The following is a 16,964-nucleotide window of genomic DNA, read 5'->3' as shown; positions in this document are numbered from 1 at the left end:
CCTAAAACAAAAGGATATACCTTCTTCACACCACTTCATGGTACTTTCTCCAAAACTGACCATATAATGGGTCATAAAACAGGCCTCAACAGATACAGAAAGTCTGAAATCATCCCATCTGTCCTATCAAACCACCATGGGCTAAAGCTGGTCTTCAATAACAATAAGGGAAGAGTACCCACATATACATGGAAGTTGAACAATGCTCTACTCAATGATAACCTGGTCAAGGAAGAAATAAAGAAAGAAATTAAAGACTTTTTAGAATTTAATGAAAATGAAGGTACAACATACCCAAACTTATGGGACACAATGAAAGCTGTGCTAAGAGGAAATCTCATAGCTCTGAGTGCCTGCATAAAGAAACAGGAGAGAGCATAAATCAGCAGCTTGACAGCACACCTAAAAGCTCTAGAACAAAAAGAAGCAAATACGCCCAGGAGGAGTAGAAGGCAGGAAATAATCAAACTCAGAGCTGAAATCAACCAAGTAGAAACAAAAAGGACCATAGAAAGAATCAACAGAACCAAAAGTTGGTTCTTTGAGAAAATCAACAAGATAGATAAACCCTTAGCCAGTCTAACGGAGGACACAGAGAGTCTGTCCAAATTAACAAAATCAGAAATGAAAAGGGAGATATAACAATGGAGTCAGAGGAAATACAAAAAAATCATCAGATCCTGCTACAAAAGCCTATATTCAACAAACCTTGAAAATCTGCAGGAAATGGACAATTTCCTAGACAGATACCAGGTACCTAAGATAAATCAGGAACAGATAAGCCATTTAAACAACGCATAACTCCTAAATAAATAGAAGCTGTCATTAAACGTCTCCCGACCAAAAGAGCCCAGGTCCAGAAGGGTTTAGTGCAGAATTCTATCAGAACTTCATAGAAGACCTCATACCAATACTATCCAAACTATTCCATGAAATTGAAACAGATGGAGCACTATCGACTTCCTTCTATGAAGCCACAATTACTCTTATACCTAAACCACACAAAGACCCAACAAAGAAAGACAACTTCAAGCCAATTTCCCTCATGAATATTGAGGCAAATATACTCAATAAAATCCTGGCAAACAGAATCCAAGAGCACATCAAAACAATCATCCACCATGATCAAGTAGGCTTCAGCCGAGGCATGCAGGGATAGTTTAATATATGGAAAACCATCAACGTAATCCACTATATAAACAAACTGAAAAATGAAAACCACATGATCATTTCATTTGCTGCTGTGAAAGAATTAGACAAAATTCACTACCCCTTGATGATAAAAGTCCTGGAAAGTTGAAGAATTCAAGGCCCATACCTAAACATAGTAAAAGCCGTAAACAGCAATGCAGTAGCTAACATTAAACTAAATGGAAAGAAACTTAAAGCAATCCTACTAAAATCAGGGACTAGAAAATGCTGCCCACTCTCTCCCTACTTATTCAATATAGTTCTTGAACTTTAAGCCAGAGCAATCAGACAACAAAAGAAGGTCAAAGGGATACAGACTGGAAAAGAAAAAGTTAAAATATCACTATTTGCAGATGATATGATAGTATATTTAAGTGATCCCAAAAGTTCCACCAGAGAACTACTAAACCTGATAAACACCTTCAGCAAAGTGGCTGGGTATAATATTAACTCGAACAAATCAGTAGCCCTCTCTACACAAAAGAGAAAGAAGCCGAGAAAGAAATTAGGGAAACGACACCCTTCATAATGGTCCCAAATAATATAAAATACCTCGGTGTGACTTTAACCTAGCATGTAAAAGACCTGTATGATAAGAACTTCAAGCCTCTGAACAAAGAAATTGAAGAGGACCTCAGAAGATGGAAAGATCTCCCATGATCATGGATTGGCAGGATTAATATAGTAAAAATGGCCATTTTACCAAAAGCAATCTACAGATTCAATGCAATCCCCATCAAAATACCAATCCAATTCTACAGAGAGTTATACAGAACAATTTGCAAATTCATCTAGAATAACAAAAAACCCAGGATAGCTAAAATTATCCTCAACAATTTAAGGACTTCCAGGGGAATCACTATCCCTGAACTCAAGCAGTATTACAGAGCAATAGTGATAAAAACTGCATGGTATTGGTACAGAGACAGAAAGATAGACCAGTAGAATAGAATTGAAGACCCAGAAAGGAACCCACATACCTATGGTCACTTGATTTTTGACAAAGGAGCCAAAACCATCCAATGGAAAAACATAGCATTTTCAGCAAATGGTGCTGGTTCAACTGGAGGTCAGCATGTAGAAGAATGCAGATCGATCCATGCTTATCACCCTGTACAAAGCTTAAGTCCAAGTGGATTAAGGACCTCCACATCAAATCAGATACACTCAAACTAATAGAAGAAAAACTAGGGAAGCATCTGGAACACATGGGCACTGGAGAAAATTTCGTGAACAAAACACCAATGGCTTATGCTCTAAGATCAAGAACCAACATGGGATCTCATAAAAATGCAAAGCTTCTGTAAGGCAAAGGACACTGTTGTTAGGACACAATGGCAACCAACAGATTGGGAAAAGATCTTTACCAATCCTACAACTGATAGAGGACTTATATTCAAAATATACAAAGAACTCAAGAAGTTAGACCGCAAGGAGACAAATAAACTGATTAAAAAATTGGGTTCACGGAAGACAGGGGCACTGGAGTGGCAGGTACTCCGCAGTCCAGACACTACCTGGACCTGAAGGAACCCATCAACAGCTCTCTTAACCGCAATCTGATGGGAGGGAGAGCTAAACCTTCAGTGGGGAAGTCCCACCTGGGAAGCCAGAAGAGACTACACTCTGCCCACATTTCTGACTCTAGAGAAAACACCTGAGGCCATCTGGAACCCCGGCTCATGGTGGCTCCAGGAAAAGGTGGTGCAGGAGGTCTTGGTGGCCGCCCTCTCTGAGAGCTCAAAAGTAGCCCCCCACCAGCAACTTCAGTGGTGGGACCACAGGGAAGACCAACTTTTCTGCTCCTAGCGACCTGCCTGGTGAACTCAGGGCATAGGCCCACAGGAACAGCTGAAGACATGAAGATAGGAAAAACTACACGCCCGAAAGCAGAACACTCTGTTCCCATAACTGGCTGAAAGAAAACAGGAAAACAGGTCTACAGCACTCCTGACACACAGGCTTATAGGACAGTCTAGCCACTGTCAGAAATAGCAGAACAAAGTAACACTAGAGATAATCTGATGGTGAGAGGCAAGCACAGGAACCCAAGCAACAGAAACCAAGACTACATGGCATCATCGGAGCCCAATTCTCCCACCAAAGCAAACATGGAATATCCAAACACACCAGCAAAGCAATATCTAGTTTCAAAATCATATTTGATCATGATGCTGGAGGACTTCAAGAAAGACATGAAGAACTCCCTTAGAGAAATGCAGGAAAACATAAATAAACAAGTAGAAGACTACAGAGAGGAATCACAAAAATCCCTGAAAGAATTCCAGGAAAACACAATCAAACAGGTGAAGGAATTAAAAATGGAAATAGAAGCAATCAAGAAAGAACACATGGAAACAACCCTGGATATAGAAAACCAACGGAAGAGACAAGGAGCCACAGATACAAGCATCTCCAACAGAATACAAGAGATAGAAGAGAGAATCTCAGGAGCAGAAGATTCCATAGAAATCATTGACACAAGGGTCAAAGATAATGTAAAATGGAAAAAGCTACTGGTCCAAAACATACAGGAAATCCAGGATTCAATGAGAAGACCAAACCTAAGCATAATAGGTATAGAAGTGAGTGAAGACTCCCAGCTCAAGGACCAGTAAATATCTTCAACAAAATCATAGAAGAGAACTTCCCTAACTTAAAGAAAGAGATGCCCATAAACATACAAGAAGCCTATAGAACTCCGAATAAATTGACCTGGAAACGAAAATCCTCCTGTCACATAATAGTCAAAACACCAAATACACAAAACAAAGAAAGAATACTAAAGGCAGTAAGGAAAAAGTCAAGTAACATATAAAGGCAGACCTATCAGAATCATACCACACTTCTCACCAGAGACTATGAAAGCCAGAAGGTCCTGGACACATGTCATAAAGACCATGAGAGAACAAAAAAACCAGCCCAGGTTACTGTATGCAGCAAAACTCTCATTTAACATAGATGGAGAAACCAAGATATTCCATGACAAAACCAAATTTACACAATATCTTTCTACAAATCCAGCCCTAAAAAGGATAGGAAGTGGTAAAGCCCAACATAAGGAGGCAAACTACACCCTAGAAAAAGCAAGAAACCAATCATCTTGGCAACAAAACAAAGAGAAGAAAAGCACACAAACATAACCTCACATCCAAATATGAATATAACAGGTAGAAATGATCACTATTCCTTAATATCTCTCAACATCAATGGTCTCAACTCTCCAATAAAAAGACATAGATTAACAAACTGGATATGCAATGAGGACCCTGCATTCTGCTGCCTACAGGAAACACACCTCAGAGACAATGATAGACACTACCTCAGAGTGAACGTCTGGAAAACAATTTTCCAAGCAAATGGTAAGAAGAAGCAAGCTGGTGTACACATTCTAATATCGAATAAAATCGATTTTCAACTAAAAGTCATCAGAAAAGATAAGGAAGAATACTTCATATTCATCAAAGCATAAATCCAAGAAGATGAACTCTCAATCCTAAATATATATGCTCCAAACACAAGACCACCTACATACATAAAAGAAACCATATTAGAACTCAAAGCACACATTGCACCTCACACAAAGATAGTAGGAGATTTCAACACCCACTCTCATCAATGGACAGATCATGGAAAGATAAATTAAACAGAGATGTAGACAGACTAAGAGAAGTTATGAACCAAATGGACTTACCAGATATTTATAGAACATTCTATCCTAAAACAAAAGGATATACCTTCTTCTCACCACTTCATGGTACTTTCTCCAAAATTGACCATATAATAGGTCATAAAACAGGCCTCAACAGATACAGAAAGACTGAAATCATCCCATCTGTCCTATCAACCCACCATGGGCTAAAACTGGTCTTCAATAACAATAAGGGAAAAGTACCCACATAAACATGGAAATTGAACAATGCTCTACTCAATGATAACCTGGTCAAGTAAGAAATAAAGAAAGAAATAAAGACTTCTTAGAATTTAATGAAAATGAAGGTTCAACATACTCAAACTTATGGGATACAATGAAAGCTGTGCTAAGAGGAAAACTCATAGCTCGGAGTGCCTGCATAAAGAAACAGGAGAGAGCATAAATCAGCAGCTTGACAGCACACCTAAGAGCTCTAGAACAAAAAGAAGCAAATACACTGAGGAGGAGTAGAAGGCAGAAAAAATCAAACTCAGAGGTGAAATCAACCAAGTAGAAACAAAAAGGACCATTCAAAGAAACAAGAGAACCAAAAGTTGGTTCTTTGAGAAAATCAACAAGAGAGATAAACCCTTAGCCAGACTAACGAGAGGACACAGAGAGTATGTACAAATTAACAAAATCAGAAATGAAAAGGGAGACATAAATACAGAATCAGAAGAAATTCAATAAAATCATCAGATCCTACTACAAAAGCCTATATTCAACAAAACTTGAAAATCTGGAGGAAACGGACAATTTCCCACACAGATACCAGTTACTGATGTTAAATTCGGAACAGATAAACAATTTTAACAACCCCACAACTCCTAAAGAAATAGAAGCAGTCATTAAAAGTTTCCCAACCAAAAAGAGCCCAGGTCTAGATGGGTTCAGTGCAGAATTCTATCAGACCTTCATAGAAGACCTCATCCCTATACTATCCAAACTAACAATCAAAATGTAAATAAGAAATACTCAAGTTAATAATGATAAAAAAAGAAAAGAAATACTGGTTAATAAAGATGGAGGAAAAAAAGTAATGTTTGAGGCTTATTAGTGATGCGTTTGTGTGTCAAGTTGAAAGGGGTCAATTGTACTGGTTGGGTTTCTGTTTCAACTTCACACAAGCTGAAGTTGTCACAGAAAGGAGCTTCAGTTGAGGAAATGCCTCCATGAGACCCAGCTGTAAGGCATTTTCTCAATTAGTGAGCAAGAAGGGAGGACCCAATGTGGGTGGTGCCATTGCTAGACTGGTATTCCTGGCTTCTATAAGAAAGCAAGCTGAGAAAGCCATGGGAAGCAAGCAAGAAACATCCCTGCATGGCCTCTGGATCAGCTACTGCTTCCTGACCTGCTTGAATTCCAGTCCTGACTTCCTTTGGGGATGAACACCATGGAAGTAAGCTGAATAAACCCTTTCTTCCCCAACTTGCTTCTTGGTCATGATGTTTGTGCAGCAATAGGAACCCTGACTAAGACAGTAGGTGACAGTTAGACAGATCCTAGTCCTCCTATTAGGGATCCCACACAAAGACCAAGGTGCACATCTGTTACATCTGTGTAGGGAGCCTAAGCCTATCACAGGGATGCACTTTGGTTCATAATTCAGTCTCACTGAGCCCCTATTGGACTAGGTTGGTTGATTCAGTAGGTTTTCTTGGGGTGTCCTTGACCTATCTGATTCTTTAATCCTTCCTCCATCTCTTCCACAGATTCTTTAAGCTCTGCCTAATGTTTTACTGTGGGTCTCTGCATCTTTATCACCAGCTTCTGGGTGAAGCCTCTCAGAGGACATGTATGCTAGACTTCCATCTGTAAGTATAACAGAATATCATTAATGTAACATCAGGGGTGGTGTCTCTCATGGCATGGGTCTCACGTTGTGCCAGTCATTCGTTAGCCAGTCCCTCAATTTCTGCTCCAGACATATTTATAGTCAGGAAAATTTGTGGGTCAAGGGTTTGTGGATGAGTTTCCTCCATCAGAAGTTATCACCAGTTACAGGAGGTGCCTGGTTCATATTCCATATGCCCTATTGCACGAAGTCTTACCTAGGGTAATTCTCATGGATTCCTTGGAGTTCCCATTGTCCTGGGTTTCTTGCTCATCTCAGAGATTTTATTCCACAAACACATATTCCAGTTCTCTCTCCCTCCATCCTCCCCACACATGATCCCTCTGGTCCCTGTCCAGTCTTTCTCCCCCTCACATTTCCCTCCATCCATCTACGCCTGATGTATACTTTATTTCCCCTCCTTAGTAAGATTGATTCATCCTCTGTCGGACTTCCTTGGTAGTTTCTTTGGGGCTATGGATAACAAGGTTATCCTGTACTGTGTGGGTAATATTCACTCATGAGTGCATGCCATATTTGTCTTTCTGGGTCTGAATTTTTTCCCTCTCTAGGAGGTTTTGTTAGCAGACCCATTTGACATTGATAGCAGATTTATAGTTCTGTTTTGTTATGTGACTACAGGTCAAGAACTGCTGAAATTCACCACAGCTGCAGCTGTTCCTCACGGCACTGGTCACATTAAGTTCTTCTTGCTTTCCTGAACAGTTTTACTACATGAACACAATTTATTCCTCTTCCTGGATGGCTCAGGACTGGAGACTAATGCAGGGATATAAAGAGAAAGATGATCAATGCTCAGTGGAACTGATAACCCCTGTCATCGAGTTCAGTCACTCCCTGAGACTCCAGTGTCAGACTAACTAATGAAGAAGGAGCTGTGATGTACTCTGTCAAACATGGTGTTTTCATTGCTGTTCCTGGGGCTGCTCTGTCAAGACACAAATATGGCACATATGTCTACTACATGCATGCCATGGCTTTTGCTCTGTAGCCTGTGTCAATCTGAGTCACTGAGCAGATGTCAGACTTCTGGTCAGAGTCAGGGCCCCATGGAGTAATAAATATCCTAGTCTGGGAATATCTGCTGTTTGGTTCTAATGAGGCAGCTGGAGTTAACTGTCAACACCTTTCACACCTGAGACATGAAGTTGGTTTTTTCTTGACTCTCATAACCATAGAAAACAATTAAGATGCTGAGGGGTAAGAAGCTACATCTTCAGCAGGCATGCAGGCAACACCTGGTCTGTATATTTTTCTCAATATGTTTCAGGTTTGCTGGCAGCTCTGTAAGATCGTGCTGAGTGTCAAATAATAAGTCAGAATATACCTCCTTTGTATCTGTGCCTTTACAGACCTGTGTGTATTAGGGGCATGATATAAGCATTTTTGTTATAATATTGAGATTGTTTCAATCACATATCCCCTCTCTCCCAAACCTTCTTATAGATTTCTCACACTTCCCTTCAATTTCTTGGCATCTTTTTTGCTCAGTTGTTATTGCAGCCATATATGTATTTGTATATACATATAAATTAATAACTATAACCTGTTGAGTCTTAAATACAACCCTAATGGTTACCATGAATTTCTTGCTGTAGAGGGTAGAAAAGAATCAAGGAGACAAATATAATTCTTGCCAAATGGCCACTTCCCAGCATACTTTGGAGCCAACTGTGCATTTAGACTGTCCAGGTTGTAAGTGCAAACTTCCCCTCTAAAACCTCAACATTTGCTTTTCACTGTGATGCACAGATCTGTTTCTCCTTGTGGGTTCAGAGTGGTGCCTCCTCATATGGCTCAAGATACAGACCAACAAAGAGAATGTGCACAGCACTGTCATTAGAGTTGTTCCTGCTTCATGTTTCATCCCCACCCAGCTTCCCTTCCCTCACACATGCTTCTCTTGCAGTTATCACTGCAGCTTGGAGTTCATGCACTCATGTCAGTTGTCAGCCCAAGATCATCTTTTAGTGTGGAAGATGCACAAGGCGTTACAATGAGATGGAATTTTCAGAGAATGCTTGAGGAATACCCACAAGTGTCTCAGATATTGCACCTTCAGTCCTCCAAGAGCCTGACATGTAAACTCAGCTCTGTCTCCTTTCAATCACTAGAAATTTCATGAAACAAGACTCAAAGTGTAGCAGAGGCTCAGGAGATATGATGGTAGAGTATGGGGCTTCTGTCCATACTCCACAGTTCATTCAGCATGTGGCTCTCTATAAGGGATGTAGTAACATACTGTTGCCCTGTCAAGAAGACCTCGCATCAACTGAATGTGGGACATACTGTCTTAGGCAGGTTTCTACTTCGTAAAAAACATTATTACCCAAAGCAACTTGAGACACAATGTCTTTCCTCTTATAGCTCTCAGGATCCATTCCTTAAATAAAGGGCATCAGTGCCGGATCTCATGCCTGAATCTAGGGGATGCACTGGAATTATTTCCAAGGCAGAAGGCTATGGTGGCTTGTTCTACATGGCTTGCTTTGTCTAAGTTCTCTTACAACACAGGACCACTTACATATGGGTGGCCCTACTCACAGGGAGATGTAACCGTCAATAATCAAGGAAACAACCGTCAATAATCAAGGAAATGCCGCAACAGACTAACCTACATGTAATATGAGAGAATCATTTTCTCAGTAGAGACTCTGTTTCCCAGATAACTCTAGCCAGATCTCTACAAAGTTGATTAAACAACACTACCCTGAACAAAAACATGTTGCTATCTAGCATGTTTCCAGTGTTACCACTTTGTTTTCTGAAGTCTGCATGAACACTTAAAAAGGCACCATGTACTAGGTCATAGACATGGGAAAATTCTAACCCTACTGCACTGGCAATGGAATTTGTAGTTTGAGAGTCAGCCAGGTGGTACTGGTTTTGAAGGAATGAACTGTGATGGAGAGCATCTGAAGCTTGGCACTGTGAGAGGCCAGGAGAGGTCATTGGTGGAGGTACAGACTCAGTGGCAGTTGAAGGCCCATGTTTGAAGGGATCATACAGAAGTTGAGGTTCGGGCCCATTAAGAGGGCCTATGAGAGGCTATTGCTGAAAGGGCAGATTAGTCACATTGGAAAATCCCAGTGTGTTGTAGGTGCCAGTATCATGTGATGACGCCAAAAATTGCAGCAGCATTGAATGTAGCAAGTCAGTAAACAGCACCCTCTATGACCTCTAAATCCTCCAGCCTCCGGGTTCCTGAACTCTTTTGATTTCCTGTCCTGACTTTCTTCAGTGACTCTTCTCACTTTTACCTGACTTTGGATCCCTTTTCTATAACTGGGATGCTTTTTCTAGCCTTGATAGAAAAACACACTTTTATAAGTCGCATATATCCATGGTATTCCTCTCCTTCTCTGAGGGGAAGTCCAATATACCTCCCCAAATTTCTTTGGTCATGATTTTCATTGCCACAAGAGAAACACTAAGTAAGAGAATTTCTTTGGTTCATAAGATCTACTGAACTCTATAGAATGCAACTATTAATGGACTGTGATTTTTCTGTCTTAGAACATACACATTATATTGAAGAATGATCCTTCCTTGGCTAGGAGTGCAGGTAGCAGGATGCTTTGAAGAAATCCCATGATGGAGAACAACCAATTGGCTAGTAGATGGCAGGACTGACACACAGAAAAAATGGTGCTTGCATTGTGTGTTTTCAACAAGGCTTAGGCTGAGGAGCCCCTCTTCATACCCCCATCCCCAATTCTTCCAAGCACGAACAAGGATGGTCTCTTATTGAACTTTGTTGCCTTTCTTTGGACCATTTCCCCCTAGCTGGCCTGCCTTGTTTGGCCTCAGTGGGAGAAGATGCATTTAGTCCTCAAGCAACTTGGTGTGGCCAGGAAGTGGGATACCTAGTTGGGGTGGACACTGGGTACCTCTCCTTCTCTGGGAATCATGGGAGCAGGAAATGAGGGCAAAATGTCAGAGGGAGGAAAGGAAAGGAAAGATGTGATCAGGTGGTAAAGTGGATAAATGAATTAATGAAAACCAAATAAAATGATAAATAGAAAGCTAGGTATGTTTAACATTTAATCTTTCCCACTACAATCTGAGTAGAAACAAGGTCTCCCTGTAATAAGTTAGTGACATATTTTTTCAGGGACCACTTATAATTACAGTAAAAAATCATGAACCATGCATTGTTTGGCTCTAAGAAAAGTTGTAAGAATTGTTGTTAAGTTTGGTAGCTACAGTTACTATGTACTTAGAACAGATAATTAGCAAGTGTAAATTATACAAAGAATTTTGTTTCAGTAATCCATTTCCCTATAGACATAAATGGGTAAGGTTATATTTATTTTACTTTCTTAATTCCTTCCCTCTGTAGATTTTTCTTTCTCCTTTCTTATCAATATATGCTTAAAAGTTTATACTATAAAAATCCTTCAAGTTTTTTATTATTTTGATTTTTATTTACTTAAGTTGCACATCTTTTGCTCTATTCCAGAGCAGGGATATGATGGAGTCAAGAGATAGCAGAAGGAAAGTGCTGAGGTACCCTAGGTGCCTGTCAAGAGGAAGTTCCTTGAATGTTATAATAGGCATTGAGATAAGTAGATAGAATGATATTGAATTTCTGCTCTGAAGTCTCAAGCTGAGATAACTGTTATGTATTGTTACACCCTAGTTAATGGTGTTCACAGATCCAGTGAATGGATAGACACACACTCTATTAAGTGAAGCATATTTAGACATTTCTTGAAATGACTCAGGATATTGGTACTCTTTTGGAAGATATGTTTAGTGATTATCTAAAAAATAAACAAACATGCAAGCCATCAATATACACGTGTGCACAAAACATCTGAAATGCAACAAATTAAAGATAATGCAAAACTGGTAAGTTTTTATGCAAAACAGACAGCTGATTTCTTGTGATTATGTATCCACAAGTGCTTTTTCCATTGTCAAATATGAGCATGGAGGAATGATGGCTCAGGAACTAAGACTCCAGGCTCTCCTTTCAGACAACCTGAGTTCAATCCTAGACAACCATCTGCCAGCTCACAACCATCTTAGCACTCTGATGCCTTCTCCAGTCATGAAAATGTACAGCTAAATAGCACATGAATATACATAAAATGCATATAGAAATAAATGTTGTATGTTGACAAAGTCCTCATTTCCTTTCACTCATCCTTGGTACAGGAGCTCAAACACTGGATACCACAGCAAATGAGGACACTGCTCACCAGTTGAGCTCAGTTGACACACCTGAAACTCCACATGCTCTCAGCACAGAGCCACACAACTGCAACTGATCAACACCCCCATTTTAATTAATTGGGCCATTTTTTATTTCTTTGTGAAATTGAGGGATTTTGTTTAAATATCAAGAATTCTTCAGCTAGGTGTATATTTGCCTGTGTATTATGTAGGTTTGTTTATGTGATAGTTGGTATCCACAATGGCCAGAAAAGAGGGTTTTATCGCCTGAAGCCTGAGTTCCAGTTGAGACCCACCTGATTATAAGCTCACATATCAAACTGTGGTCCTCTGCAACAGTAACATGTGCTCTTAGCCTGTGAGCAATCTCTCTCAAACTATAAGTGATTTGTTTTAGGAATAGTAAAGCATGTTTACTGAGGGCAAATCTTAGGTGAGTTCACTGGTCCCAAGGAATAAGTCCAGGGATCTGGACATACAGAGAGAAAGACAGGTTGTAGGTGAAGGGAGAAAGAAGGAGCCTGAGAGAGGTTTCTTGTTCTTTTTTGTTCTTTTGTCTTCTTGTGTACAAATAAATGTCCACATCGGTTCCAATTTAGCTGATAACTTTATTAATCCTCGAAAGAGTATGAAATGTGATATTCCTGGCATCAATGTGTTTATTTTGGCTTCTCTCCAGAGGGCATTTGTTGAGTCCTTAAATTTAGATCCATTATTCAATGTAGACAATAACAATGATATGTAAACAGAGAACTTATGACTTAAGTGTTTAATAAACACAGTGTATAATAATTTTATTGATAGTTCACTAAACAGTAAGGAATTACAATGACTAGTCTGAGGGTGAATTTTTCTTAGTTTTGCAAAGAAATTGTTTAGAATAAAATTCTTTTGTAAAGCAAATGCTTTATATAGTAGAGGGACCTGCATATTATTGGACACCTTTACATACACTTAGTGTACTACATAGAGTTTGGGAGTCTGTAGGAATAATGCTCTACAGACATGTGGCTGTAGTATAAAGGGCATAGAGGATCCTGCTAGTAAACTCATGGACCCATGACATAAAGATCAAGAGTAGACAGCCAGACTGGAAAGCCTGTTTACTTTGCCCTGGATTGTCTTCTTCCATTTAGGCATCTCTGAGGGGTGCAAGGGGCCTTGTGGTGTGAATGTGCTGTATTTTCATCTTCTGTGGTCCATTTAATCCTACTTCACTGGAGTTGTGTCTATGTTGCTTACTTTAATTTAAAGGTTTAGTGCACTTAACTGCTCAGCGACACCAGAGGGTTGTAAATGTAGCTGAGGAAAAGACAAGGGAAAGAAGTGCCAAGAAACCTTTTTTTTTATATACATGTCAATTTCACACTGAATTTTTCTGCACTTGTGCAATAAAAGTGTCTTTCCATTGTGATCCCATTCAACCCAAGCCTGGTTCTTATTGAAATACAGAAGTTCTATTTCCCAATTTACTGCCAGCAACAACAAAGCCTGGGCCCATTATGATAGACACAGCGCTCACCACATGTATAACAGATTTCTGTAGCAAAGGAGATGTTATAGGGCTGCCGTATTGCCCTGAGTGTATCCATGAACTCACGACAAAGTTGGGCAAATCTTTCCACAGAAACTTGAGCTGAGTCATCATAGCACTCCAGAGGGGCAGGGTATTGTTCCACGTTCACCTTGCTCCAGTTGGCTGTGTGCTGCAACAGGTCCTTCAGAATGGGCATGGAGAATTTGTTGCTGTAGAACTTGACCGTGGTGAGCTGAGAGAAATTTCTGAGGGCAGGTAGGAGGGCATAAAGCTGAGAGTCCTTCATCCTACAACACTGCAAATCCAGAGTCTCAAGAGTGTCTGCCACTTTCTCTAGGAAACCTCTCAGAGACATAATATCCACATCATGTAAGATCACTCCTCTCAATTCCAGATGTTTTAACTGAAAGAGGCTCTTACAGCAGGAGAAGGAATTCAACTCATTCTGTGAAATTATGTAGCAAGTAACTGAGAGGGTCTCCAAAGGCGTCATCAGGCACCTAGGGATAGAACAGGGGATCAGTTCTGGCTGATAGTGTTGTAGATATTTGGCTGGAATGTACAGAGTGGTAGAGGGAACCAAGTGCCCCACGGTGAGTTTGACTAAAAGATCAAGGACATCATTTATGATGCTTCCTGTTGAAAACTGCTCAGTCATGCCCACCCCACAGTTCATGGACTGACTTCACTCTCAAACTGAAAAGCGGTTCAGCCCGTGAGTCCAGAAAGCACACAGAAGAACTTCCATCCCAGTAAAGTCCTGACAGCATCTCGACATTTGCTGTGAGCTCACTGAATCTGGATTCTATTCGTCCTTCTGAAATTACCGATGTTCTCATTTACAGGCCCTCTGTCCCATGCACTCAGTGCTACTTGGGCTCTCAATGTTTTATCCAAGGGAATTGAGGGAAGATAGAAGGTTGTTCTATAGCTCAGGTTCACCCCATGCTACTGAGTCCCCCAACTCCTGGGTATGAATCCTGGTAGAATTCCAACCCACTCTTATTATCTATCTTAACTCCAGGTCAATTCTCTAATTAATGAGTGCTCATTTGAAACACTTATTTCACCTGTAAAATTAACCGGGTGTCACTCAGTATACATGAAAATAGGACACAAATCCTGAGTCTTATGTGTCTCTGAATGTTTGTTCCTAGTGACTGCTGACATCATACATCACTAACCCTTAAGGTAAGAGAGACAGATTTGCTTTGGGAGCTGAACTAGCTCTTCATTCTTACTTACCCTAGGACTTGACTCATGTGATCTCTAAGAAAATGGGGGCAAAACATACTGAGATGCTGGAGACAATTGAATTTGGAGAACTGAGAAATAAACTTCTTGATACACTTGGCTTCTCTGTCTCCTGTTTCATTGTGATTAGAGGAGATCATCCCTTTCAGGGGTTCCAGGAAGACTTTGCGGAGATTTCTCATCTGTCCAAAGTAGGGAGCAAAATGTGCCAGCTCTAACAGTGTCCACTCAGTATGCAGTTCAAATTCTGTGATATGCTGTGGATCAAAAACATTCAAGATCTCTCTGATAACATGGACCGGCAGATCCCAGATCGTCATCTTTGTACAGCAGAAATGTAGGGAGCCCTTTCTCTCCTGGGCCCACTTTAAGAAGCATGCTCGTTCTTCCTCAAGGCAAGAAAAGATGGACAGTTCAACTATGACCTTCACACGTTGCCTCCTCAGTGCATATCTGGGAAAGAACTTTGCTTCTTGCTTTTCCTCCAAGTTCTCTGCTGAATGGCTGCTGTCCTCTGCTCCAGTCCATATATTCCAGAAGTTATGGTGCACATTTCTCAGATCGAGGACCTGTAGTTTTGTCCTCCTGTTGGTGAAACATATGAACCTCATGAGACTCTGAATCAGCTTTTAATACATATATCTAAACTCAACTCTCCCCTATTGAGAGGTATGTTGTTTAAGCACCTGATATCCAAACTGGATTCAGGCATGCTCCAGATCCTTTCCCAGACTTATGTGCACTTGATTACTTTTATTTCACTAATGTAAACCTTACTTTTAATTAGTCACATTATTAGTGGTTGTGGGAATGCTAGGTATAGGCTCATTCTACTGTGAGGCTATATTTACTCTAGTACATATTCAACTATAATCCATATTCAACTATCCTTTGTTTAAGTAAATTGCTTTCAAGAACCATGTATCCCTGCATGATGATGAGATCAAAAATTTCTGATCCAAGTATAACCAAGCCAATCACCTTGACTATCTCTACTGTGCAGTTCGTGTGCTCTCTTATACAGTACATAGTTATTCCTTACCTTGGGTGAAACTTTCTTGTCAGTCGCATGTCTACTCCATCTAGCAGAGCCTTCATGGTTTCCCCATTAGGTGTCTTCATCAATGCCCCCACAGGGAGACAGGGAAAAGGCCAAGCTGCTACCATTTCCTTCACGAGGTTGATGTGTCTGCCCTCGAATGCCTCCTTGAACAGTGCTGGGAAGAGCATAGTAGGCAGCTCCCCAAGACAGGCTATGGCCATGGCCTCATTTCTTAGCAGAGTCTGCCTTGCCAGCTTCTGGAGTGTGGGTGGGGTATGCCCACTCATCTTCTAAGGTCTCCAGTCAGAAAGCTCCTGGGGAAGGAGTCAAAAAAGAATGCACTTTCAAGAAAAATTTATAAAACTTCCTCACAATCACAGCAATGATGAAGCTACTGCTCTGGCAATGGTAGAAATGTCATTTTTCCTCTTCATCCTAAATTGGTCATGTAAAGAAAGACTCCCACACTGGCAATGTGGGAGATTTTTGATCCCTCAAATGGGTATATAATTTTCTGGTCAAAAGATTTTAAGTATGACACTTCCGTTTAAAAAACGGAAGAACGGAAAGAGAATTGATTGCCCAGACATATGGGCATTCTGAGACTGCAGGGCAGGAGAGACTGCCCACCTTTGCCTGCATGTCAGACCCAAGAGGAAACTGTATAGGGCCTCTGGGAACAGGAAGACAGGGGCACTCAAGTTGCAGGAGCCCTGCAGTCCAAACTGTGCCGGGATCTGAAGGGACCCAGTCAAACAACTCCCTGTACCCAAATCCCATAGGAAGAAGAGCTAGAACTTCAGAGGGGCATATACACCTCGAAAAACAGAAGAGACTACTCTCTGCCCACATTTCTGACTCTAGAGGAAAACACCTAGCACCATCTGGGCCTCCTATGCACAGGGACAGAGGAGAAGGTAGGGCAGGCCTTCAGGTTGCTGACCTCAAGGAGAGCTGAAACCCAGCCCCGAGGAATGACTTCAGACCCAAGACCAGAGGTAAGACCAACTTTTTTACTCCAATTGACCTGCTTGGTGGACTCAGGACACACAAAGGCAAAATTACTCTGGGACAGGACACTTCCGATTTTTAGCTAGCACCGGATCCTCCCTGATCACAGCCTAGAGCTCCCTGATCCAAAACCCCATGGGAGAGACAGCTGCCGCTCAGATGTGTGGGCAATCCTGAGACTGAAGGGCCTGAGATACTG

The 16,964-nt window shown here is 40.9% G+C and overlaps 1 protein-coding gene across 2 annotated transcripts; it reads right to left on the bottom strand.

Moving 5' to 3' along the window:
* Nucleotides 1–13,390: 13,390 nt before the first annotated feature.
* Nucleotides 13,391–16,041, bottom strand: LOC148001239 (PRAME family member 8-like). Of its 2 annotated transcripts, XM_087584725.1 has the most exons (3): nt 15,755–16,041; nt 14,704–15,297; nt 13,391–13,958 (listed from the first exon to the last, which is right to left on the bottom strand). In XM_087584725.1, exons 1-3 carry the CDS (start codon nt 16,039–16,041, stop codon nt 13,391–13,393), a joined length of 1,449 nt encoding a protein of 482 aa, XP_087440851.1. The 2 variants fall into 2 exon arrangements, with proteins under 2 accessions (XP_087440851.1, XP_087440852.1); XM_087584726.1 differs by lacking the exon at nt 14,704–15,297.
* Nucleotides 16,042–16,964: the final 923 nt, after the last annotated feature.

The sequence above is a fragment of the Rattus norvegicus genome, chromosome 14, assembly GCF_021556685.1.
Source record: "Rattus norvegicus strain SHRSP/BbbUtx chromosome 14, alternate assembly SHRSP_T2T, whole genome shotgun sequence".
NCBI classification, from domain to species: Eukaryota; Metazoa; Chordata; class Mammalia; order Rodentia; family Muridae; genus Rattus; species Rattus norvegicus.
The sequence above is the reverse complement of the archived record's forward strand: the minus strand, read 5'-3'. Positions and strand labels throughout refer to the sequence as shown.

Coding starts and splice junctions, on each gene's coding strand:
- LOC148001239 (XM_087584725.1), bottom strand. CDS start 16,041: ATGAGTGGGCATACCCCACCCACACTCCAGAAGCTGGCAAGGCAGACT. Junction 15,298..15,754: donor ACAAGAAAGTTTCACCCAAG/GTAAGGAATAAC, acceptor TTTCACCAACAG/GAGGACAAAACTACAGGTCC. Junction 13,959..14,703: donor CACATGAGTCAAGTCCTAGG/GTAAGTAAGAAT, acceptor TTCTATCCCTAG/GTGCCTGATGACGCCTTTGG.